Source organism: Lagopus muta, chromosome 7 (genome assembly GCF_023343835.1).
Source record: "Lagopus muta isolate bLagMut1 chromosome 7, bLagMut1 primary, whole genome shotgun sequence".
Lineage (NCBI taxonomy): Eukaryota > Metazoa > Chordata > Aves > Galliformes > Phasianidae > Lagopus > Lagopus muta.
In genome coordinates this window covers 37,747,838-37,773,659 of record NC_064439.1, presented here as the reverse complement: position 1 = coordinate 37,773,659, position 25,822 = coordinate 37,747,838, and the positions used below count along the sequence as shown (strand labels likewise).

At 35.2% G+C, this 25,822-nt stretch overlaps 1 protein-coding gene across 1 annotated transcript in view; it reads left to right on the top strand.

The window, feature by feature from the left end:
• NEK10 (NIMA related kinase 10) overlaps positions 1-25,822 on the top strand; it is an 87,041-nt gene that overhangs the window by 36,458 nt on the left and 24,761 nt on the right. Inside the window, exons 24-28 of the mRNA XM_048951392.1 lie at positions 8,091-8,220; positions 8,822-8,892; positions 13,043-13,256; positions 21,014-21,197; positions 21,297-21,383. Of these exons, the coding sequence (XP_048807349.1) occupies positions 8,091-8,220; positions 8,822-8,892; positions 13,043-13,256; positions 21,014-21,197; positions 21,297-21,383 (686 nt within the window). The remainder of the gene's footprint in view (positions 1-8,090; positions 8,221-8,821; positions 8,893-13,042; positions 13,257-21,013; positions 21,198-21,296; positions 21,384-25,822) is intronic.

Genomic DNA, 25,822 nt, shown 5'->3' with positions numbered 1-25,822 from the left:
ACATCTAATTCAAGTCAAGCAGTTAGATGACTACAGAAAAAAAATTGTCATTTCCATAATGAATTTCATCCCATCTTTCTTGAGCAGCTATTTTAGGGTGAGATGAATCAAACTCTCAGTGTGCTTGTCTCTCTCCATTTGCGACAGAGGGAGCTGGAACACTAACTTATCATAAATCTAATTTTCAGGAGTTTAATTTTAGGTGAAATTAACACCTTATGTGAAATTGGTTATTTGATATTTAAGTTTATTTTTGAGTTGTTATAAAATAGGACTTGGTACTGCTTGTAGTCATATTCTTGCAAATAATTATTTTTTCGTATCTCCCTTTCAGTTTTGAATATTCATGTGGTTTCTTGTTAAGCTTGGCTGTCTTGTACAAAGTACACTGAATAGAATTTATTCTGGAAGGCATATAGCTCAATAAGCAAAATCATTTACCATTTTTAAGTGTTCAGATTTGTGTTAAATTGAGAGAAGACCAAAGGTTTTTCCTCTTGTTGATCTGTTTGTAAAGTTACAGATTTGAGGCCATTCTCTAAAGCATTTTGTAGGAAATTGCTGTTGTAATTCACTGGAAAATTTGTCTGGTTAGAAAGAATCAGTTTTGAAAACTATCTGTCATAAAATCATAGGATGAATAATCCTTCGAGCTGGAAGACACCTTTAAATGTCATCTAGTCCAACTCCCCTGCAGTGAACAGGGACACCTATAGCTGGATCAGGGTGCTCAGAGCCTGTCCAGCCTGATCTTGAATGTCTCCAGGGCTGGGGCATTCACCACATCTCTGGGCAGGCTGTTCCACTGCTTCACTACCCTTACTGTAAAAACCTTTTTCTTATATCCTCTTTTTATCCTTTATATCCTCTCTTTAAGTCTGAAACAATTTCCCCTTGTCCTGTTACAGCAGACCCATGATGCACATTACCAACACCTTTTAGAATATGAATGTTTCAGTTTCTGTGTACATGGGTAGTGCTTTCCCACAACTTACAAATGTAATTTGTCTACAGCATTTCTGTTAAAACTGGCAGCCCGACATTCTGCTAGTTATTTTTATATGCTTAAGAATACTAGATGTGTTGTCCGTGGAACTGTGCTTGCCTTCAGTAATACAAATAAAAAAGTACATTGGAAAGAGATTTTTATTTTTCAGGTTTCAGAATCTGACTTTTACCTCCTCTTGCTGTTTTAGACTGTGTACCATGATGCATCTGAAGGAAAAGTCAGTATAAATTAGCACTTCAATGTGTTTTTCTGCTTTATGTCTCCCAGAAGCTCATACATACATACTCTGTATGTAATACTGGAACACTAAACTACGTATGGATGGTACTTTGATTTTTCCTTGTATTTACCAGACATGCATATGATGATCTTGAAAATTCAGAAGCATAAAACCAGTTGAAACAATGATACAATTTTGACCTTAATTAGATATGTATTTTTTTACTGTTAATGTGAAATTTGCTTCTTTATAACATATGTTAGTAATAGAAACACCACCTTTTCTGATAGAGCCTTTAAGGCTTTTAAAATTGTCTTGAAATAAGTTAAAAAAAAAAAAAAGCCTAGAAACATGTAGTAGTTTTGCACACTGACAGCAAACTTTTTTCCAAATCAACAAATATAGTGTATAAACAAGAAAATCAAATTCAGACTTAATTGGATCATTAAAAGATATTTTGCCAATGTATATCCACACATTGTATTGTGTACCCTGATGAGAGGAAATAAGATGACAAATACACTTTATCTTTTAAAAAGCTAATAGAAACCCCTCAGCTGGGTACAGTTTCATGGGCTTTTATGTAGAGCTTCAATACTTCTGGTCAGTTTGTAAAAGGTTCTTAAATATTGATAACCTGGTCTTTGCACTGCTTTTTTTTTTTTTTCTTTTTTTTTTCTTTCTTTTTTTTTTCCCAAGGTAGGTAAATGGTACTACAATCATTTCCCTACTAGATTTATGAAATACAATATGCACAGAATACTATTCTGGCTGGAAAATTCTAGCAGCCCAGAATTTGTTTTTATGTAGAAGTGTATATATATACATCTATCTATCTTTATATGTGTGTGTTCATATGTACATAGATGAAAATATACATAGATCGCTCGGAAAGTAATGCCTCCTATTTCTTTCCATGGAAACTACAACAGATAGGAAAACAATAACATTACTTGATAGAGCAAATTCTCAGCTACAGAACACTATTTTTCAACATTGTCACCACTATTAACCAATTTTCACAGATGGGTAGTCCGAGATGCTCTTTGTTTTGTGGAGGGACAGCTGTGCGTGGCCATCCAGAACATGTCTTACCTTTCACATCACTGTTGCCTCTGCTGAAATGCTTCACCCTTTACCTCATTGTGCTCACATCCTCTGTTTGGTTTCCAGAAACATTCAGCAAGTATTGAAAAATGTCAATGGCTTAAATTGTTTCAATGTGGAGGAATTCAGTTACACCTCTTTGCATCCTCTGCACTTCCATGTCAGACACCATTCTGTCAGACTGCCCCTCTGTTGCCATCTGGCAACAATATGTAACAGATATTGGTGGGAATGCTCAACCTCTACAGCTCTACCATCACTACCTGACTCTGATGTTGTGGGCCAATATAATAAAATGGGAGGCAATACTTTCAGAGCTGTTCTTGTATAGATATGTACAAATACACACACACACATCTCTATATATAAAACAAGAAGTGTTTGTACATGTAGAGATTTAATTCAGTTTAGACAGCATGAGGCAACAGAAACAGTGAACATCAGTGAGATTTATCCTTCCATTTTAAAGATACTTTAAAAATAAGTGCTTAAGCAATGAAGTGTTTATTTGCTACTGCTCTGTGAGATTCAGAAAGAACTCGCTTTTACTGGCAATGAAGGTTTATATGTGTAAAAGCAGTGAAAATATAAAGTTGCTAGGAAAAGATAAAATATTCTATCAGGTAAATACATGAATCTTTCACTGTCAGACATGCATGCTCTTGTAGGACAAGTACAAAGATGGTAGAACACAAGTATGTACCTCCCTAGTCTACTTTTGAAGAAGAACACAGAAGCCCTCAATGTAAAAGTCTTCTGCTCTGTTCAGCAGATTTTTATATAGATTTTGTGCTCAGAAGAAATATTCTGAAGGTTTATACATATTTTATTAGTTTAGTTATATTTTGATTAACTATTCTTTTCTTACTTAGAAAAGGATAAAAAAAAAGTTTCAACTGAACATTATGTACTAAGGCTAAACCTGTCAGTTGTTTCAGTAGAAGCTATTTTTATTTCTATTACGGTAACCTCTTGGCAGTTGTTTATTATGTCCCCTCCCTACAAAAACAACAACAAAAAAATGGGGCCTGTCAGCTTCAGTTGTTTTTAAGACTGTGATACAAATTGCTGCAGTGAAATTATTCAAGTTAAAAAATAACTGGAAAAATAAAATCAGCTATGCCACTCCTAGGTCAACACAAACGTGTAAATACACAATGACGGACCAAATTAGAGAGCTTACTTGACTGCAAATAATTAATAATTAGTAAACTAACTTTCTTAATAAAGAAAGGTAATGCTTGCTCTAGAAAACGAAACTACTGAGATTATACTAAGGGGAGCGATAATACATGCGAAAGTTATCTCTCCTAGCTGACTTCACCCATTTTGAAATTACATTCACCATCTGGTGGCAAGAGGATTTATTACACTGTAAAATGGCAAACCAAAGATAGCAAATTTCATCCCTGCCCCTGTACATTTTAAATATTGGTGGAAATGATTAATTTTCTATAGTCAAAGAGGCTTAGGATGTTTGAAGGAGTGTGTTTTGTGAGGAAAACGCATATGTGTAATAACTGTGTATAATAGTTTACAAATATAATTACTTAAGAATTTCTAATGAGAAAAATAAAAATGCAAGTTGGTAGATAATGCAAGAAATTACTATAGAATTCTTTGGCAATAAATTTCAAAATAGAGAGCTGTGAAGGCAAAAAAAAACTAGAGATTGAAAATGCTGTTCCAGCTTTGTCACTCCAGGGACAGACAGAATAGACTACCTCCAAAAGGCTGCTTCTTGTAGGTGAGAAAAGCAAATAGCTTTTAACAGTTTTCACAGAATCTCTTTTTTGAATTGTCAGTTGTATGGCTCCTGTTCCTTCTTTTGTTGCTATTCTAGTAATTATGAACCTACCGTACGTACTAAGTGTGACCTATAGCTTACAGCAAAACATCTAGAGAAAAGATTATTACGATCAACTTTTTCATTTTTCATCTTTGGGAAGCTAGGATGAGTAGCTTTTCTCCCTCACCACCTACTCTTCTGTGATTCAGAGGACTGATTATAGAGAAGCTATGTTCTTTTCATACTACTCTCCAATACTCACAAAGCATTCTGCAGTAGTTTTAGTGAAAAGCAGAATCTTTCACATGAACTTAAATTTAAGTTCCTTCTTCTATTTTGCTGTAATGAGTTCTACCAGCAACTAACAACAACTAAAAGGGCAATCCACTACAAGCATTATTTTATAGATCTTACCTTAATAAAGAGATCTCAATATCTGAAGCTAATAGAAGCTATATTTTTTCATTATATGGGACAAAAAAAAAAAAAAAAAATAGTAAAGCAATCTTGTCTGTCATCTCTCCTCTTGTCCCATTTCCATCAGTGCCCGTTTGTATATCTCCATAGGGAAAGAAGAATGGGATAACCATATTTTGTACTCTTCTTGCCTCCAACTATATATGGCTTGAGTAGCTTCCTGAACCACATATGGTGCCTATGAGTATTTGTAGTACCACCAGTAGCTGCAGAAATGTCTATCAGAGTGTACAGGATGAATTGAAAGAGTTATTATGATAAAAGCAATAATTACCATTCATTCTTAAAATCTTCTGCAGTTGTATTTGCTTTTATTTCTTTGACCTTTTTTTTTTAATATCGTAATCTCCTTTCTGGGAGGATTCACTCTTTAATTAATCCATAACTGTCTAGTAGAAATCATGTCTTATTTGAAGGTATGCCTCGTATTACAGAGTCAAATACACCGACCTGTATTTACATCTGTCAGAAACACTGTTAGACTGAGCAGTGAGCACTGTACCAAAACAATTCAAAATTGGCTTATTGAAGTTCTCTGCAGCATGGGAAATCTTCACCAGTTGTGTCTCGTGTAAAGTCAGCCTGATAGTATTGAAAACATTTCTTAGAAGCTTTAGAAGCTCTAGAAAATCAATGCTGTTTTGAAAAAGTCATTCTTTCAGTTCCTTCCTTCCTTCCTCTCCAAATTCAGGACTTCTTCCTTCATACTGGAACATCTATCCAGTAAAAACTAATTTGATCATGAGCTTATCCTGTGAGAACAGTCATATTTCATGTAGATATGTGATAGTGTTAGTGTAGAGAATCCGGAATCTGCTTGTGAAGTTCTAAGTATTCTTCAGTAAATATCACAAAATAGCATCAGTGGCTAAAGTTATAAAAGCAAGTTTGATTATAGAAACGTCTCCGAGGCTATACAGAGATGATTTGCTGAAATGGTTCTGCTTTATAAATAGAACCAATATTGATAAGATTTAATTTTTATTTGCTTTTTACCCTAATAAAAAAATATTAAATTAGCTTCTAAATTAGGTCTTTAATTTTGCAAAAATAATTCAGAAGATTAAACAGATAACTCTTTGGATTAATTGATGACATAATCAAGTTCAAGACTCCTTTTCAGGCTGTTTGTGTAGACTGTCATTATATGTGGATATGATGAGCAGGAGTGAGCTTTCTGAGAAGCAATTATAGATCAGTCTATTCAAGGATACTGAGAATTTAGAGAATTATTCTGCGGATGTATTTCTGTGTCTCTGATTGAGAAGAATTTAGCCTTCCTTTTGCTGTGGACATTCATTCAGCGAAGGACTCTCCTTGATAACAATGCAGTGAAAGTAAGCTCCTTGGCATGAATATACAATCTGGAAATGAGCAGTGATGTGTAAAGTTAGAAGAAAACTGCAGTGAATATTATGAATAAGTTAATTGCAAGCACAAAGTGACTAATTTTTAAAGTATCTGCTGCCTCTCTTAATATCGGACACTGTGGGTATCATAGAGTATAGCATTTGCACTGCTGCTTTGCAGCAGTATGATCAGCCCCTGAAGCAGTGGTAATTTTTTATCAGCTCTCAGAGTTTCTCCATTTAAGTATTTTATTTTTACACTGAATGCATTTTATGATGTGGACATCTGTTTGCTAGAAATTTAATTAGTGCCACTGTTCTATTTCATCCAATCCAGATCTCTTAATCTAAGAATCAAAGACCTGCTTTTACAAGTAAACCAGAGACCATACCAATGTCACTCCCTTAAATCATTATTCTGTACTTTTTACTGAGACAGACTTGTATAGAATTTTTATGGAATAAATGTCAGTCTGGTTCTACTCGTTCTTTCTGGTCTTGACCAGACAGTAAGAGTTTATACACAGTTGTCACCTGAATTAGATAAACTGTATGTGTTCCCACCATCCTCCTGTTAGTGGGCAGCTGAACACAGGAACAAAACAGGGATCTTTCTGTTTGACATCCCTCAGTAGTATAGATCCAAATGGTGCAGCTTGACTGCAAAACTGTTTTACTAGTCAACAAGTACTGTACCTCACCCACGTTTCTAACTAGCAGATGGTGAGGTTTGCCTTTAGAACACGGTGAGGAATTTCACCACTTCATCTCTTAGAAGTAAATAAATAATATTCGAAATTTCTATTTAAAATTCTAAAGTATTGAATTCATTAGCTATGAAAGCATAGTTTCATATACATTTAGGATTTTAGAACCTCTGTATCACTTTTGTGGTCACATTATGTAACTTTCACTTCAGTCATTTGCATTTTTCTTAAGTATTTCTATGAGACTGTATATACATTAAGGTGCTGGCCATCTTCACATGCTAAATATCAGACTTTTGTTCTGGAAGAAATGACCAAGTAGTATTCCTCTGGAAGTCCTCCTTTTGATTAAAAAAAAAAAAAAGAAAAGAAAAGAAAAGAAAAAAAGATTAGATAGGTATTTAGAGTGGGAAATCTTTCAGCATGAACAAACAGACCACATATTTTCAATAATTTCAATCAATTATGTGTTCTTGTGGAACCATGTTAAAACTACAACCTTCATAAACCTATCAGTGCTGTATTTTTTTCTGTAACTTCCAAATCATGGTAGCAATAAATGTGTTTTTGCTAGCCACCACCCCAGTGGGCTGATGTTTACTCTGACAGTCAAACTAGGTTCTGCCTCATACATTAATACAAGATTCTGCTGAGCAGGTCATGGTTGCTTCTGTGTGTCTCTATGGCCTTCTGTCTTCAACATATTATTTCAGTGACTGCTATGCAAAACCACACTATCACCATCTGTATGTTAAATTGCCACATCAGTCCTCACTCTAATGGACATATTTAATGTATCAAAATGAAAGTTCTTCAAGGCCCTCTGAAGAACTGGTTTCACAGTGAGGAGTAATGACTGTCCAACTCTACAGAACGTGTTATGTTTTAACATCATGTTCAATACCCTTTATTCATCTCCATGGTTGTACAATAGCAGCAGCAAAATTAAAGGGAAGTACCTAATGACTTTCACACAGGAATCTTTATCTTGCCTGATGAATTTCATCAAAAATGTCTAACCTGTCAGACTACATCACTTCCCCACAGTGACCTCCATTCTGAATTTATGTTCTATTAAGATCACTTAATATCATTTCCACATAACGATTTATCTAAGAAATGTCAGCTAATTTGTTTAAAAAATTTTTTTTTCATTTGTTTTGTACAAACTGGCAGCACACCTTCTAGCACCATGTCCAGTCTGCATCAGTAACTCAATTTGCGCAGTACCTCTTAACTCCAATTATGATTTTGTATTTCCACTTAAAGAATTTGACTAGTAAAGGAAATGCAACCTTTTGGAAGTAACTGTATAAGCTCTGGAGATATATTGCAGTGACTAGTGATTTTTTATTTTTATTTTTTAATTGAGGCTAATGCTAGGTGAAAACTATTAATTAAATACTTATAGTTTGCACTGCTTTTCACTTAGCCCTGAAGTTGTAAAGAGTGAGCCATATGGAGAGAAAGCTGATGTCTGGGCTGCAGGATGTATCCTTTATCAGATGGCAACTCTGAACCCACCGTTTTACAGCACCAATATGCTCTCCTTGGCAACTAAGGTATTTGGATTTGCCAGATCAACTCACCCATTATTCCTACATGCGATCACAGGGTCCATGAAAATTCGTGTTTAAGGCTGTAGAAGAACAAAATGCTTTCTGCTCTGATGTCTGAATGAGCAGGAGCATTCTTCACAGTATCAGTTACTGTTTTTCCATTCTACTTGCAAAAATTGCTTGTAAATATAAGTACTTCTCAGACTGATATATTTTTATTGCTGCATTATGTAATAGGATTTTTAGATATAAAAATTCTTATCACTATAATATCGCGTTTTCTATAGGGTTGTGTATTACCCTGTGGAGTTGTGTGGACGTTTGGATATGATTAAAAATAAAAGAAGAAATCATTGTTTTTTGTAACTGTTTCCCTTACTCAGATATTACAGTCCCCTGATCTACAGTGGCTATGTACATTAATGTGGATACCTGATTAGAAGTGATATTTTGCATTAGAAGATGTGTTCTAAGTTATTTTGCAAGTTAAAGTTGATGATGTAATGCCTACTCATCAAATTGTTCCAAGAAGTATGTATCATATGAAATTTCTAAATAAAACATTGAATTTTTTTCAATTAACAATAGGTATTTTATTTTACAGATAGTAGGGGCTGTGTATGAACCTGTGCCGGACGGACTGTACTCTGAAAAAGTATCATTTACCATTAAGAGGTAAATCTTGTTTTGTTCTTGCTGCAATATTTGTTTTATTTGTATTATTTTTTTGGCTGACTTCAGCAACGGCTAGTATTTGTCTCTGAATATGAAATGTCTACTGATTTAAAGTAGTATGCTAGTAACATATTCAGTATAGGTGAATCTAACAACTGCATGACAGTGTAAGACAGTGCATTTCAGAGAATCATAGAATGGCTTGGGTTGGAACAGATCTTAAAATCGTTCAATTCCAACCCCCCTGCCATGGACAGGGCTGAGATCTACTGAAACAGGCTGCCCAGGGACCTATCCATCCTGGCCTTGAACATCTCCAGGGATGGGGCATCCACAGCCACTTGGGCAGCCTGTGCCAGGGCTTCACCAGCCTATGACTGAAGGCTTTTTTCCTACTATCTAACCTAAATCTAACCTATTTTATTTTAAAGTTTGGTCCCCCTTGTCTTGTCATGGTCTGCCTGTGTAAAAAGTAGATCTCCCTCCTGCTTATAAACTCCCTTCAAGTACTGGAAGCAGTGTTTCTCCAGAGCCTTCTTTTCTCCAGGCTGAACAAGCTCAACTCCCTCAACCTTTCCTCATAAGGGAGATGCTCCAGTTTTCTGATCACCTTCCTCTGGACCAGCTCCAGCAGCTTCACATCTTTCTTGTCTTGGGTCCCCAGACCTGGACACAGTACTCCAGATGGGGCTTCACAAGGACAGAGTAGAGGGGGACAATCAGCTCCCTTGCCCTGCTTGCCAACCTTTTATTGAGGCATCTCAGGATACTGCTGGCCTTCTTGGTTGCAGGTGCACACTGATGGCTTAGGTCCAACTCTTTGCTTATCAGGACCTTCAAGTCTGTCTCCACAGCACTGCTCTCAAGGTGTTCTTCTTCCAGTCTACTTGTTTAATTTCATTCAGTTCACGAGGGCCCACTTTTCACGCCTATTCAGGTCCCTTTGGATGGCATCCTTTCATTTTTTTTTTATATCAAGTGCACCATTCACCTTAGCATTGTCAGCAAACTTGCTAAGACTGCACTCAATCCCACTGTCCAGGCCATTGACAAAGATATTGAAGAGCACTGGTCCCATTATGGGCCTCTGGGGGACATCACATACAGCAGACTAGATTCAGTACTGAATTTTAATATGCCAGTGCTCTAGTTAATCCACTATACATCAGATTATTTTTTTTACATGGAATTACAGCATTTTAAGTAATGTTCAAGTACAGTTGTAGATCACTATATGATGACATTCATAGTTTTGTGACTGATAGTAGTACATTTCCTGGTACCTTCTAATTCTGTTAATGAAGAGAGAACATAGTAGTGGAGGAAAAGAAGAACCTGTATTGGTTTCACTCACTCATCACATATTTCGTTTAGTTACAATTACATGTTCCTGGTGTTAATGTAATAAGTGTATGAGGCACACTGTGTGAGTATAGAAAGTGAGTTGGTAAACTAAAAGATTTAGCTCCCTTGAGTGCCCATTTTAGAAAAACTCCAAAAATAGCTTTAATAGCTTTCTTTTTCAGTCAGGTGTTGAATTCCACTTCTCAAAAGCACTTTATAGTGCAAGGAATGTAACGTTTTTGTATTATATTTTTTGCACAAAAAGATTTCTATTGTTTAAGGACCCTGAGGATGAAGAAAAACAAAGAGGATAGGAACTAATAGAATAGAACTAAGATTTAAAAGGTCATTAAATGTTTTGAATATTTACAAGTATTTGTATTTGGAATAACTGGGTTTACTGATTAATTACTCACCATTTAAGAATAAAGTAGTACTCCCAAATGGTTCCAGAAAATACCTTCAAGTCAAGATACATATCAGTATTGATATGTATGTGAGAATCTGGTCCCTCTATCTTCTCCTTTTCATTGTTGATGATGACAAGAAACTCTGTAGTGGAAATTTTTAAAGGTTTTTTTGAAGGTCAGCTATTGATTTACTCTTTATAATTATAGATACAGACATGTATTAAGTAGGCCTACTCTAAGTCCCATATAATTATGAGATTGGCTGATATATTAATTATTTACTAAGATTAGCTGGTTTAAATAGATGATTAAATAGGTATCTGCATGTAAAATTAACATTATTTTTCTCCTGTAATGTAAGCATTTTCCAGCTTTTCTAAAAAGCAGTGGGTAGCATGAAAAGTTTGTTTATTCTCTTACTATGGATTAATCCTTAAATGAGATATTATGTTTAGCTATTAGTTTATTTTTGTGAGATATTTAGATAGAATAGAGAACATGAGAGAAATTCAGTAATAGGGAATTCTTACTGATAGTACAGATGAGAAAACATTATCAGAAATGAAGAAGTTAATTTCTGAGTAACTTTAACACAATACCTGTGAAAGATAAAAGGAATACGTTTTTTAAAAAAAGTTATAAGGATTAGAAAACATTGAAAACTTCATTTTATAACTGAAAAATTGCATTCAGTAGTGTCATTACTCAGCATTATGGTCATTATTAAGATCCAATTTTATTGGATTAAACCACTTTAAGAGCGTTCTTTTTTTTTTTTTTTTTTTGAAAGTAATATTTTAGAAATAATACAATCATTCTGTGATACTTTCTTTAAGAAGGAGTGTTGGGTCAATGTATGCTAATTGGTAACTATTACTCTGCATGCAAATAATAGAAAATTATCAGATCACCGGATTTATTAGATTTAAGACAGTTTATAGTACATGAAGAAGTGTGTCTATCAGCTTTCAAGCCTTCTCTAAGTAAGTCAATGCTTTGAATGTCTTGAAAGATGGAGATCCTACAACCTTCCTAGATCCTCTTGCAGTTCTTGTTCACCTTTTAGATTAGAAGTAGTAATACATCCTCATATCTAGTTGGACTTCCCTGTTTTGCTGCTTGTGTATATTACCTCTTTCCCTATCCCCTTTGAGAATTCATTCATTTAGCTTCTATGCTATCCCATTAAATAAATAGCAGTCAGCTCTGTGTATCTTGCTCAGGTCCCACTGATCAAGGTTTATTATCTCTCTCTGTCTCAACTGCTCCCAGCAATTTAGTTTTCATAAGCTTTTTGAGAATTCATTCAGTTGTCTAGGCTATTAATAAAGATGTTAAATAGTACCCAGTCCCTGAAGAATGCTACTTTCAGCCATCATCTGGACTTTGCACTTCTCATAACACCTCTTTGAGCCAATAATTTCAGGCAGTTATTTACCTAACCTATAATCCTGTGGATACTGTGGAATATCACATCAAAGACTTTGCTGCAGTAAAGGTATCCACAGCGTATACTGCTCTCCCACTGTCTACAGAGCAGCTGTCTCTCATCACGGAGAGCAGTCACACTAGTCAGATGTGACTGGAACACAATAAATCCATTCCAGCTGTTCCCAGTCACATATTTGTCTTTTGTGTCATAAATACAGCAAGTATTTAAAATAATGTTTGTCTGTTCCTGTAATTCCTGCCCATAAGCTCTTGACTATACCAAGCCAGCTGTTGAGCGGCAGGCTGCTTCCTCCCTGACTCGACATTTTTCCCCTCACTGAAAGAATTTAGGATCGCCACTTCAGCTCCCTGTCCTTCTCTCTTCTATCCCAGTGCTCTGAAGTCACATTTGGTATTTTCAGAATTAGCCCTAGGGATAAATTGGCGTCTGTATGGATGAGCAGAAAGGGGGTAATGAGCCAAGGGTGAGATGAGTCTTGGTAGTCTTTCTACAATGGCCTTTGGTGTATCAACACCAAAGCTTCTGTGTCGAACTGTCCCCTATAGGCTTGAGTAGAGCTTCTGGGCCCCTGTGTGTCCCTGCTGTGCTATCTGTTGTGACAACTTCTACATCTCTGTTATCTTGCTGTATATGTTGCAACCTCAAATGGGAAAATACTGCTTGATAAATTTCTCACTATGAAGACTTCTGAAATAACATTTTTATAAGCTAGCAGATGTTCTCTCTCCAGTCTTTTTGTGTAAAATTATTTATGCCTTTCTGAAGTGCATCCATTTTTAATTTTTGAGAGTGTAAGAAATAAAAATTGTTCCCTTGCTAAATTTCTGTTTTGTCCCAAGTGCTGGCTGCCATGGTTTGATAATTATCAATGGAGGAATGCAGTGGTAGCAAAGTTTTTAGAAGGAAGTAATTAGCTTTCATTAAAGAATGTTTCTTTTTATAGGTGCTTGACCCCTGATGCAGAGAAACGTCCAGACATAGTGGAGGTCAGTTCACTGCTGTCTGATGAGATGATGAAATATTTGGATGTTTTATCTACCTCCCATCTCATGTTGGAGAAGAAACTGGATCGGGAGAGAAGACGAACCCAGAGGTACTTCACGGAAGCAAACCGAAATGCAGCAGCCTGTCAACATCAGCTTTCTATTTTACCACAAGTAAGTACGTGCATTAAGCTTTATTTTTGTTTATCACTGTTTGCCATATCTTAGAAAATAAGGTAAAAAAGAAAAAAAAAGAAAAAAAAAGAAAAAAAAAGAAAAAAAAGGAGGCAGAAAAAATAAATAAAACTGAAAAGACCAATTCTCTTAAAACATTTTCCATGCTGGATTTTTAATTTATTTTCAACTAGATATTCACTGTTTTTTTTTTTCGTGGGCATCCTCATACAGCAAAAATAACAGTACCTTAAAAAGTGCTTTCATTTCAATTGGAAAATGAAAATAGAAATTGTTATGGAGGTGCTTCCTGTTTTGATAGAATCTGACAGTATTTAATTACTAATAAATAGTTACTAATATTTAATTACTAATAAATATTTAATTGCACTTGTGAATGAGATTTCACTACAGTGGAACATTGATAATTTTGGGTATGATTCTCAAATAATGGAATCTAGAAAATGGAAAATACATACATGATTTTAAATTACAGATTTAAAGAGCATTGATGCTGGTATTTGTTAATAATTCCTTACTGTCTGATACACTTCTGTGAATATACCTCTTAATGTTCTTTTATTTGCTACAGGCTGTTTTAAGCACTCATCATGAAGTAAATCAGTATTTTACATGATGAACCAAACTTCTATGTGATCCTGGAGAATTTACTTAAAAAATACAAGCACAATTTATTTGTGTGGTAAAACCTCACTGTGATAATTATTGTTAAGAGCAGTTATAAAGTAAAATTATAATTTACACCACTGCTCTTGTCTGTCCAACTGTAGTATCACTGTTAGAAACACTGACTCCTTTGATCATGGGCCAGAAGTTTGCACTGAAAAACCTCTGTGTAGTAAAGAGTTTTTCAGGAACACATTGTCCTGCACTCATAGTTTTTTTTGAATATGTTTTCTTCATGTGTCTGATTGAGACTGTAGAATTTGTTATTAAAAGTACAAAATTTTTGTTTGTTTTATACCTTGTTTTCAATAAAATGTTGCCAATGGCTTTTAGGGAAGAATGATCTATCCAAATACTTGTATCATATGATATGACTAATAACTTTACATGGAACTTAGATTTGTATAAATACATAACAAAATAAATGAAAAAAAAGATACACCTATATACAAAAAGAGAAGGAAAGTCCCTCTGTATTCTAGGGTAAAATGGCTAGTCTTCTTAAGGAAGGAATGCATTAATTTTATTTCCACTCCAGTGGATACTTTATTTTGTATAATAAATGAAACAGATACAGCAGGAGAATCTGGGGAAGATCCAGAACTCCATGGAAACTGGGTGAGTATGGCTCACTAATGATAAGTGGAAGACCTGGCTGTAAGTTGTTTTAAATAAGACAGTATATCAGGATGGGATTTTTCCAAATATCTTAGGGGTGTTACAGAGCTTAGAGTTAGAAGGAGCCAAGTTATTTCCTTGCTTTCAGCATTGAAGAGAAACTTTATGAAGTTGGAGGATTTCTAATAAAAAGAATAATTATTCCTGAAAATTTTTACTTACAAAAAAAGGACAATATCCTGACTTCATTTATTAGGAAGAATTTCAAGCAGCTGATCTTTAAATAAAAACTGTGAGGTATGGACAGCCTAATTAATCTTAGTCAAGGCTCCAGCAAGTCCATAGCTAGGTAATTTGTCATTTTTCCAGGGTGTCAGAGAATTCAGTGTTTCTGCCATGTAGTTCAATGCTTTGTTGAAGCCAGCTACCTTATACTTTGTTTTCTCTCTACTGAAATGTACTTTTTGCCTCCTTTTTCATCCCGATTGTGTCATATTGTGAATGTTTCCAAAATAAAGAGCATGCTCTGTGTCCTTGCTTATGGAACTATACACCATATATCTTTTAAAGCCAGTGTAGAATCTCTTTCATACATAGCTTAAGTCCAGTATAGAAACTGATCAATAGGCAGTATGACGGACTGGTCAGCAGATGATGCTGAAGAAGCATAGACACCTCGCCTGAAAAATATGGCATAAAATCCATCCTTGAAAATAGTTATAAAAATAAACAATAATTATCAGCTTTCACTTATATGATTTTATTTTTCATTGTCTTCCATAGACATTGTTGTTGATGTAATAATAGGTGCAGTTGTAAGGATAAAGGGTGTTTAATATAATTAGTGTTTTCTGTTCTGAAAGGTGAAAATTTGCTGACATAACACAGGGTACAAGGACCTAATACAGTAGTTGTAATAGTAGTAATTGTCTCTTGGATGGTACCTTTCATTTCAAGGTAGTCAGTATTATATTTTTGTACCCTGGGTAGGAAAAGATGGAGAGGTAAGGGTAGTTTGTGCAAGGTGATCAAATAGACTAGTGGTAAAGTTGAGTTTCCTGACATCCAAGCCAAATCTAAACCCCAATAACTAATAATAAAAGTATATTTTTAATATTTTCTTTTAAAGATGTAGAAGAGTAACAAAATATGATTTTGATAGCATTTTTTTGAGAAAAAAAAGCCCTGTAAATTTTGTGATAGCAATTTGTCAACTATAATATGTATAAGAAAATAAAAACCACTTACTCCTCCTGCTACTCTCAGCAGCCAGCCTATCAAGTCTGCCCATTTTTAACATATTTTTGGGGAGAAGCTTCCTTTTCTCCATTTCTGTGGTTCTGGTTTGTGCACCTGGCACACAAGGTCTGTCACATTTTTTCTCTATAGCAGGATTTTGTAATATTTCTTTGTTTGGGAAGTAAAGTGACTTTTACTTGTGTTAGTAATGTCACTTGAATACAGTTTTTATTTTAAAATCCATAGACAGAAATTCATATACGCAGATAAGTTCTGAACTGTGCACCAATGGGATACTAACAGTGAATAAGTATGTACAATTTTGGGGTTTTGGACATAGTGCAATCTATTGGGGTACATCCATATCCAGCGCAGGGGATCACTCATTAACTGTGTTTGGTCTAAGCTGGTCCATTTAGATTACTATTAGTTGAGTGTGTTGTCCTAAGGTTCAAATGCACAAGACTGCTCATTAGCAACATAAAAGTTTCTATGTAATTTTCCTAGTTTCACACTTTAACTGATAGGTCTTCCATAATCCAGTATGCTAGACAGCATGGCATAGAGACCTAAGATGAGTAGTCTTACCTCTAGATAGAATTTTTATCTTCAGGTAAGCACCAGTCCTTTCAGACCTAGATTTGCAGTTATCATGGTTTTATATTTCTGGTAGACTAAGATGTCACTGCCTAAAAACATACACTGATTATTCTACTTGCAGCAGCTTGATTCCAGGCTATACTAAGAAACCAGACTTATTCTCTTGCAGAAACTGTTCATCTGTTTATTGTCTGGAAATAATGGAAGAAGCAATATAGCAGGACATTTAAATTTGATGAGCCGATAATGGCTGAGGCAGTTTTCTGTCATTCATAATCCAAATGTAGATAATTAGAATACTGTATTATGTCTTTTCAAGACTGGTTTAGAAACACAAAGAGCATATCTAAATTCTACAGATAAGTTGAGACTTCTTTGTATTTCACTTATATCAGAAAGACCACAATGAAAATAACTGTGATGTATTTTGTAGGAATACCTCTAAATGCGAAACATGTTACTTCTCCCATTTTTCTATATCCACAGGAATCACTTCTCTTTATCCCAGTCTGTTTCTTCACTCACAGTGATGTGTGGCCAAAAGGGAAGAGTTAAGACTTGTAGTTTACAAATCCATACCTTTGTAACCACTCTGCAGCCTACTAGCAACTCTCGTGATAAGAAAAACAGTAGTCAATCTATCCAACTTTAAAAAAAGGAGGACAGGCTCACAGCTATTTGAAAGGCAAAGGAGATCAAAATGATTCAGCTGTTTTCATCTACTCATTTTCCTCCACACCCAAGTTCACTTCTGCACTGTTGGCAGTTTGACCCTGCTAATAATAACTGTAGTTTCTAAGCATCACCACCTGCATTACAAAGTAGTACTTAATTAGCAGTTTAGTTTGAATTCATCTATTTTTCTTGTCAGTGTAGATACAGAAAGAAAAAATGGACCAATGTTAATTTTAGTCTCCTTTTTCTCTGGATGTCTATTTTATTTGTTCAGTCAATCAGTGTGTCCTGAAAGGAGGTGAGGTGGAGATTGGCATCTTATTCTGCAAAACTGGAGATAGGATGAGAGGGAATGGCCTCAAGATGCACCAAGGGAGATTCAGATTGGATTTTGGGTACAATTTATACTCCAAAAGACTGATCAGGTGCTGGAACAGGCTGCCTAGGGAGGTGATTGAGTCACTGTCTCTGGAGGTGTTCAAGAAACTTTTAGATGTTATACTAAGGGACATAGTTTAGTGGAGAAGCTTTGTTGGTAGGTGGATGATTGGACTGACGATCTTGAAGGTCTTTTCCAACTTTGGTGATCCTCTGAAAATGCATACTTTTTACTTTAATTTTTCTTAAAACAACTGTGCGTGAACACAGCGAGTGTTTTTGTATTGGTTGAAGCAAAGAGAGGGATTGACTTTAAATCACCCAGAATGTTACAGGTTATTGATGTTGCAGCAATATGGCCCGATCATGGGTGAGGTCACAGGGATGTCATGGAAGCTTAGCAATCTACAAGTCTTTTCTTCATCCACCTTTCACTCCATTGGTTTTGTTCTGGCAGCTTGCTGTTTTGGAATTTATGTAGCAGGCATTGGAAAAAGGAATAGTTATTGCTTTTAAGGACGCAATTAAGGATGTTCATTAAGGATGAACATATTATATGTTTAATTCAGCTTCAATGTATATGTCAAAGTACTTCAGTAGAATCATGGAATTTGAGACAAGTCTGCAGGCCTTAGAGCTACCTGTCACTCTTGACAGGTGTTTCACCCTTCAGTCATAAAAATGTTTAGTGATAGAAAGTCTCTATCATGCCAAGGAGACTATCGTGGGTTAGGGAACAGTTTGGAACCAGAACTGAATGAATAGTAACTGCCTTTACTGTCAGTGATTGTATATCTGTCTCAATCTTTTATTCCATCCAAAGATAATGTGTGGAAAACTATGAACTGTCCTGAAGTAATTGGAAATCCTGGGCATGTCCATAGCACATCTGCACTGTGCTATATGTTGTATCTGCAGTTTGTGTCTTTTTTTTTTTTTCCTCAAGAAAATGTTAGTCTCACATTGTATGCTTGACACTTGCTATCTTTGTCTTGTTTCCGGGAGATATCAGATGGACATAAGCATGTGCATAAGATGGACATAAATATGTGGGATGTATGATCCTGAAATTTCCAGATCCACTCTTAACTGTCATACAGTTGTTCTGAGAGCAGTAAGTTCAGCAAGTCCACAGAACATTAGATTTACAGAGCACATTCAAACCTATTACACAGTGTGCCCACTTCTCTTTGCAGGATTTCAGATGGTTAAGTCCTTCCTTTGTGTTGGGTGATCTTAAAGTCTAACTTAAATTGCACTTGTTACAGCTTAAGCTGCATGATTTCTCTCAGTGGAAATCATGTGGAAATATGTCTCCTCTGTCATTTATTTTCTTTGGGCTAAATAATCAAATTCCATCAATCTGACTTTCTAATTCGTGTCTACTAAGACCTCTGATTATCCTCATATCTCTCCATTGGTATCTCTCTATTTTTTTTTTTTTTTCCAAGTTTAGTCAAAACTGAACTCAGTTACTCCTACTGAGAACCTTACTGGTACTGAGTAGAAAGATTATATAGTTCTTAGAGATTATTCTCCTCTTCACATATCACAGTGTGATCGTTTTTCATAACAGCATGGTATTGCTGATTTATGCTTTATATCTTATCCATCAAAATCCCCATATCTTTTCATGTAGAGATGCTGTCTGGCCAGTCCTTTTCCAAGCCTGTGCACACTGTTTCTCCCTGTATAGATCTTTGCATTTTTCATCTTTAAAATTAGGGTTTTTTTTTTCCCCCAATTTCTCCTTTATGCCAAATTTGGCTTCAAAATCTCTCACTTGCCCTGATGCAACTCTGTATATCGTATGTGTGCTGTAATATGACATGATATGCTTGTGTGCACATTCAATCAACATTCCATCTAGACTGTCATTGGAATTCAGTGACTTGCTCGACAGTTTTGGACCTAGGTCAAAAGAGATCCCGAAAAATTTTCCTGACTACCCATTTTCAGTTTAATAAACACTTGAAGTACTTAACAAGTTCAGTATAACTTTTTTGTCATATATGTTTACCATCTCTGGCTTGGATGCAGATAAGAAACTGTAGTTTTCAGGATGTGCCTTCTGCTGTGTTCCAGTAAGGTAGAAATGCTTCATTGGACTGACTGGGGAAGAAAATTGCCTTACAGTCCAAATTGCTATTTACACACCTAGCAAGAACAGACTTACTTAGAAATGTATTATATGCTTCTTTTAGTATTGTCAGCACAAAGTGTGATAAAGAACAAGTGATAAATTATGAAAATCTATCAGGTTAAACAAATGACTATCTTTAATATTAAGGTAATTTCAGGATATAGAATAATAGAATCACCGAATGGCCTGGGTTGGAAAGAACCTCAAAGATCATCTAGTTTCAACTCCCCTGCCATGGGCAGAGTAACCTGATAGATTTGCATAATTTATCTCTTGTTCTTTATCACACACTATGCTGGCAATACTAGAAGAAACATGAATTTATTGATACACAACAGCAATAATATGAGAAGACTTGAAATGATTTATAGAGAGATCATAAAAGCAGTCTGCTTTCAAAATTTGTTGCATTCAAATAGGAGAAACAACAAGGATCAAGTATTCCTATTCTTTCCAGAAAAACTATAAACAAAGAGAGCAGCAGAAATAGAATTTTATATTCATTAAAGAACCCTTTGCTACAGATGAGACTTAGTTCTTAAATGTGACAGGCAGAGCAGCTCTGAAAGTAATGCTTTATTATGTTGGCCCATGATATGAGAGGCATGTCTCGGTGTACAGCAGTAGAGGTCGAGCCTTCCCACCAATATTCTGTAACATTTTGTTGCCGTGTGACAGATGGCAGCAGAGGGGCAGTTTGACAAACTGGTGTCTGACATGGAAGTGCAGATGAAGCAGAAGGGTAGAATTGAATTTCTCCATGCAGAAACAATTGCACCCACTGACATCCACTGATGCTTGCTGAATGTTTCTGGAGACCAAACAGTGGATGTGAGAGCAGTAAGGTGCTGGGTGATGCATTTCAACAATAACAGTGACATTGACATTCATCTCCACTGGTGCAGGTTTTCATGAGCACAGCATGCAGGCTCTTGCTCAGTGCTGGTCAAAATGCACAGTTAATGGTGGTGACTGTGTTAAAAATAGTGTTTTGTAGCTGAGAATATGCTCTGTCAAATAACGTTGTACATTTTCTTGTGGTTTCCATGGAAATAAATAGTAGATAATATTTTGGAGTGACCTACATGTATCCCATATTTTGATTTTCTTAGCTGTGCTTTGGTAATGCCAGCCAGCATTTTGTCCTTTCACCCTTGTGGAATCTCTCTGTTGTGATGTCACATCCCATCACATCAAGTTCACTTCATATTTTATTACCAGCTTGACTGCTGTGCAGGCTTTGTGTTGTCCAGAACTCAGTTGCTTATTATTATTTAAGATAAAGCTAATTTCCCATAGGTTGTATATGAGATCCTACTATCTTTATCTTGAGTCACGACTCTTTCATTTGCAGGTTTTCTGATGGGTGCTGTATAAGAACAGTGTCTAACATTTCCTTTTTGCTCTTTGTTGTCAGAACCATTATGACAAGTTGAGACTTCAAGGAAGCACCACTGGAACAGCGAGTTGCCGACGTGATTTTTCAGAAAACCTTGGCATCCGGGCAGAGAATTGTCATTCTACGTGTAGAAAAGACGAAAAGAGAACATATGAAGAAATCCTGATAGAGGACAACAGCAGTTTAGAGAACTCTGAGAAAGGTAGTTTTTAGCAAAAAAAAAAAAAAAAAAAGCATAGGAAATATAAGTATACTGCTCAGAAGTGGATTAAAAACAATTTGCTTTAATCTTTATTTGCAGATTTGTTCTCAGAATTAGATGATGAGCTCGATGTATTGGACAACTCAAGTAGTTCCAGTTCAAGTCATTTCAAAGAGTCTGCTTTTGGTAAGGAACTTTAAGAATGAGAGGGTCCAATGCTTTCTAATAGCAAAATAGTCACTTATTCTAAAATGCTAGGTTGTTTTATGATTCATTGCAAGGTCACCAGCTGTTATGGGCCCTAAGTAAAAGAAAACTAAAACAATTGTACCTCTATAGCATGCTATATATATGTATAATTCATTTTACATCACATTTTCTTTATGTAACTCATGCCTGTATTTTCAAATAATGGCTATGAAACCTGGAATATAATTGAGAAACTTGACAATGAATTTGGTTTTAGATTTGAAGCATAAAATAATTGGAGTGGATAAGAAACAAGATAGACAATGTGAAAACTTTTGTCTCAATAATAATAATTCTATGCATATGAAGAAATGGGGTGCCCAGTTAGTGGATGTAAAAAAAAAGTTGATGGAGGCAAGATTTAGCTGTGTAAGTTCATTGAATGCTATTGCAGGAATGCTTAATGTTTAGATTTGAATTAAGAAGGAGTTATGTGACAAAACACAGCATTCATTCTGCCTTTATTTAGGATAAAAAGTTAGGAGTCACCTATGTCAAGTTAAGTAATAGATTTTGGATTATACTCAAAGTTTGAAAAAAAAAAAGTGACATCAGTAGTCACTGTTGGCTGCTTGCTCAAATATGACCTAATTATTAAATCCATGAGCTAATTATTAAATGAGGTAGGATTCTGATTATGTTAGTGGAAATTAAAGAACATTTTATACTAGAAAAACAGTGATATTAGAACTAAAAATAATCAAAGAATTCCATTAATACCATGAAGTTCTGACAGGAAATCTGTGGATCCTTTAAAATGTCCTTTTAAGTGTGAAGAGATTAACAAATTTAATTGGTACGAGGTTCCAGGCTTCAAAACCATAAAATAACTTAATCTGTTTGTAGTGCCATTTACTAGCTGGATCTCCTTCAGATTTTGGCCCAGGTACTGAAGAAATGTGATTGCTATGAATCCAACTGTCTAGCTATTACTGCAGGGCTTATGAGTGAATTCTACTTAAAATCCATTAACACTGTTTTATAATTTGAACCAGATAGCCTAACATTCTGCAGGCTGCATGGCTGCTCAGCCCAGAGTTAATTACCAAATTATTCTTGGTGAATTTTTTTGTTGCTCTACTGTGCTAAGACTGTAACAGCATAAGGTTACCAGATAGAGAGAGGCATAGTGTGACACTTAGGTCACACTTAGACCTTAGATCACTTGTAGTTATGTTTAATATAATGAATTTAGCAGTATGGATCAATTGCAATAAATGCTGGCAAATTTTTCTTCTTTTCATGGAAAAGGAAAAGATAACATTAACAAAATTATTATAGATTCCAGTACAGCTTGGGTTATGCTCCATTGATTGCTAGTAGTTGGCTCACAATGTATTAATTACCAGACATAGTTTTGTCAGTCATATCGACGTTACAGGGGAGAATGTGACCAACTTTATCTAACTAACTCAGAAAGTGCTAACGGGAAAAGATGAGTTTAAATTACAGGTGTATTGATTGTGATCATAATCACTAAATGTTGAAAAATATCCCTCTAGTTCAGAAGTAGGTGCTATTTTAAAAAGGATGTGCTATGCTGTTTTGTTTAGTGGTACAGAAGCCGATATGCAGATAGTTTGCTTTTTTTATAGTCCAAAAATTGTAACTGTTTTTTAATAACTTAATACCTCTGCTTTTTAATTATGCTTTTAGAAAAAGACTTTTTTTCTTAGTTTAGAAAGCACAGTTCCACAAGATCACTTTCTTTAGCAATTCCTAAAATTGTCAGAATCAGTCTGTATAGAATCTGAATAACATATTCATGCTCCTTGACATGATTAATTCTACAGGAGCAGATTATGCACATTTCAGATGTATAGAGGCAGTAGTAGAAGAGGTATTTCTTCCCACTCCCTGAAATCCTTATAATTTGAAAAGATAAAGGAACAGAGGATAAAGTCATTGAGTCAAAAAGCAATAAAAAGTGATGGTAGCAGCTTATTGTTTGTATAAATTTTTCTTATTTTAAAATTAAGAAGTTTCCCAGCTGCATCTTGACTTAATCATAATTCTTTCTCGTTATTTGCTTTTATTTATGGTGTAACTGTACTTCATTTCTACTAGTAAAAGCAAACAGCAAGATAATATGTGATATATTTTAATGAATAGTAGTTCACTAAAGCTAGAATGTCAGTTGACAGTAAGAGAGAAGTTAAGTGTATATTTCTGGGAAGACCTTTTGGAAAAAAAATTTCTTTCCTTGAATCATGTTCAGTTGCACTGCAGTGAGGACAATGTACTATTGTAAATAATGCTTCTGAAAGGCATAGGAAGACTAGTTGTCTGCAAAATATGCTATTAAAAAATCCTACTTCCCAAGTTTGTAAATATGCCTGTCCTCTGACCTTCCTCACAATAAAAAGTTAAGCATACAACAGATCAATTTCAGAATTGCTCAGTTCCTAGCTTTTCATGAGGCTCAGAAGATTTAATGCACAGTCCTGTCACTATTCTGTATCTTGCTCAAGACTGTTTCTGTTACCTCATACCATTTGTGCGTCTAGCACTGGGAGGAATCCTTGCTCTTAACTGGCTTGTGACCAGTAATCAAAGAAATTGAGATTCACGACTCCTTTTCCTGACAAAATTTCTGAAATCAAATAGTATTTAGAATTCTTATTCAAGAGACCCACAGATCTGCCAGAATATTCTAGTAGAATAGCTTTCTAAGACTCTCCTTTGGATTTCTTCATATGTTCTGAAAAACTATTTATTCATACAGTACTAGAACTTGAGTGTTGTGCAGATAATGCTCTAACCAGTCGAAAGAATACAGTTCAGTGATTGGAGATTTCCAAGACTAGGATACTGTCAATATTAGAACTCTACATGTACATAGCAAATGATGGGGCACTGAAGTAGTCATCCTTTAGCTCTGACTTTATTTTTGTGAGCAACAACAAACTTGTTTGGAAATAAATACCTTTTTGGTGATGTCAACTGCTGTTTGGAGCTGTACTTGCATTTATAATCTGCACTTAAAAAGCAGCTACCTTGTGTCTTGTAAGTTCTCTGATCACAGAGCTTTTTGTATTTTTCAGAACAGTTATAGTTTGTGGTGGATTTCATGATTTGAGAAGTTGCTGCTTCTTTAATTAAGGCTGTTCATTCAGGAAGATGGTCTGTAAATCTTGATTTAATTTTCCTATCAATGATTACACTTGAAAGTAGTCTCAGAGGGTTTTTTTTTTTTTTTTTTTTTTTTTTTTGTCACAGTAAAGTGAAAGCCAAAGCAAAAGTTTCTATCTTTCCAAGTTTTTTTCAACTCATATCACATTGTAAGCTCTTTTCTTGAAATTATGTGATAAGATGCCTGCAAGAGAAAATACTGAACTATACTGGAACATGTCTTGGTTATTTGCTCTGATGTCAATGAATGCTGTGAAGTTACTTTTATTATATAATCAATTAAACACTGAAGTACCACTCAGAAAAATTCTTGGTGACTCATCTGATTTTTTTAAATTGTCCTTAAGGGATCTTCATAGAGCTATTCAGAACAGGAAGGCTTATGTTAATCAGAATCTTTGGTTCTTGTGTGTCTTTTGCATCCTAGCAACAATGGGCACAAAACAGGGAAGACGCAGAAGGTCTATGTTTCATTTTCCAGGAAATAATCAACTGAGAAATTCCCTCTTGTTAAGCATTTGAGCAAAACAGAAGTTGCCTTACTCTTGCCATCCATTATAAAGGAGTAACCATGGTGAAAAGAAATATGATCCAGTCAATACATTGGGCTGAACGTCAGAATTTACTATGTGCTCCATTACTTATGCTAGTTAACTTTCCTACACATCTGTTTTTTCTTTCTGTCTGGCTTAATCTGATTAGTATAACTCACACAAAAGACTAAGGATTATAACCAAAGTCAATAGTGTTTGATGGGTGCACGTATACATATGTGAATATGTGTTGTAATGGCTTTTAGATGTGTCAATCTCCTTGTCCTTAGTAAATGAAGAAATTATTCCAATATGTTTTTGTAGTGTCTAATATGAAGAAACTTCTCTCCCTGTTGTGGCTGCTCAGTGGGGTTCTAGCATAAGTGATAGTAAGGGAGCTGAAGGATATTGACTGGTGTTTAGTGATGTTCTGCAGCATGATTTCTAGTTTTCTTTGGTAAATTTTAATATGTGTTTTCTTAACTTCAGCATATGAATCAGAAAATACTACATCTCTGCCATGTACAGTGAATGGTGAGGCAGTCTCTTTGGTGTGAAATATCATGTGCTTGTAAATATAAGCTGGCAGATTTGCAAGTCAAATGTTACGAGTCAAGTAACTGATCAAGAAAATTTAGATATAATCCTTTTACTGGTAGAGACCATTTATTTGAAACAGAGTATAGTATTTCGGATCCAATTTAGTATATG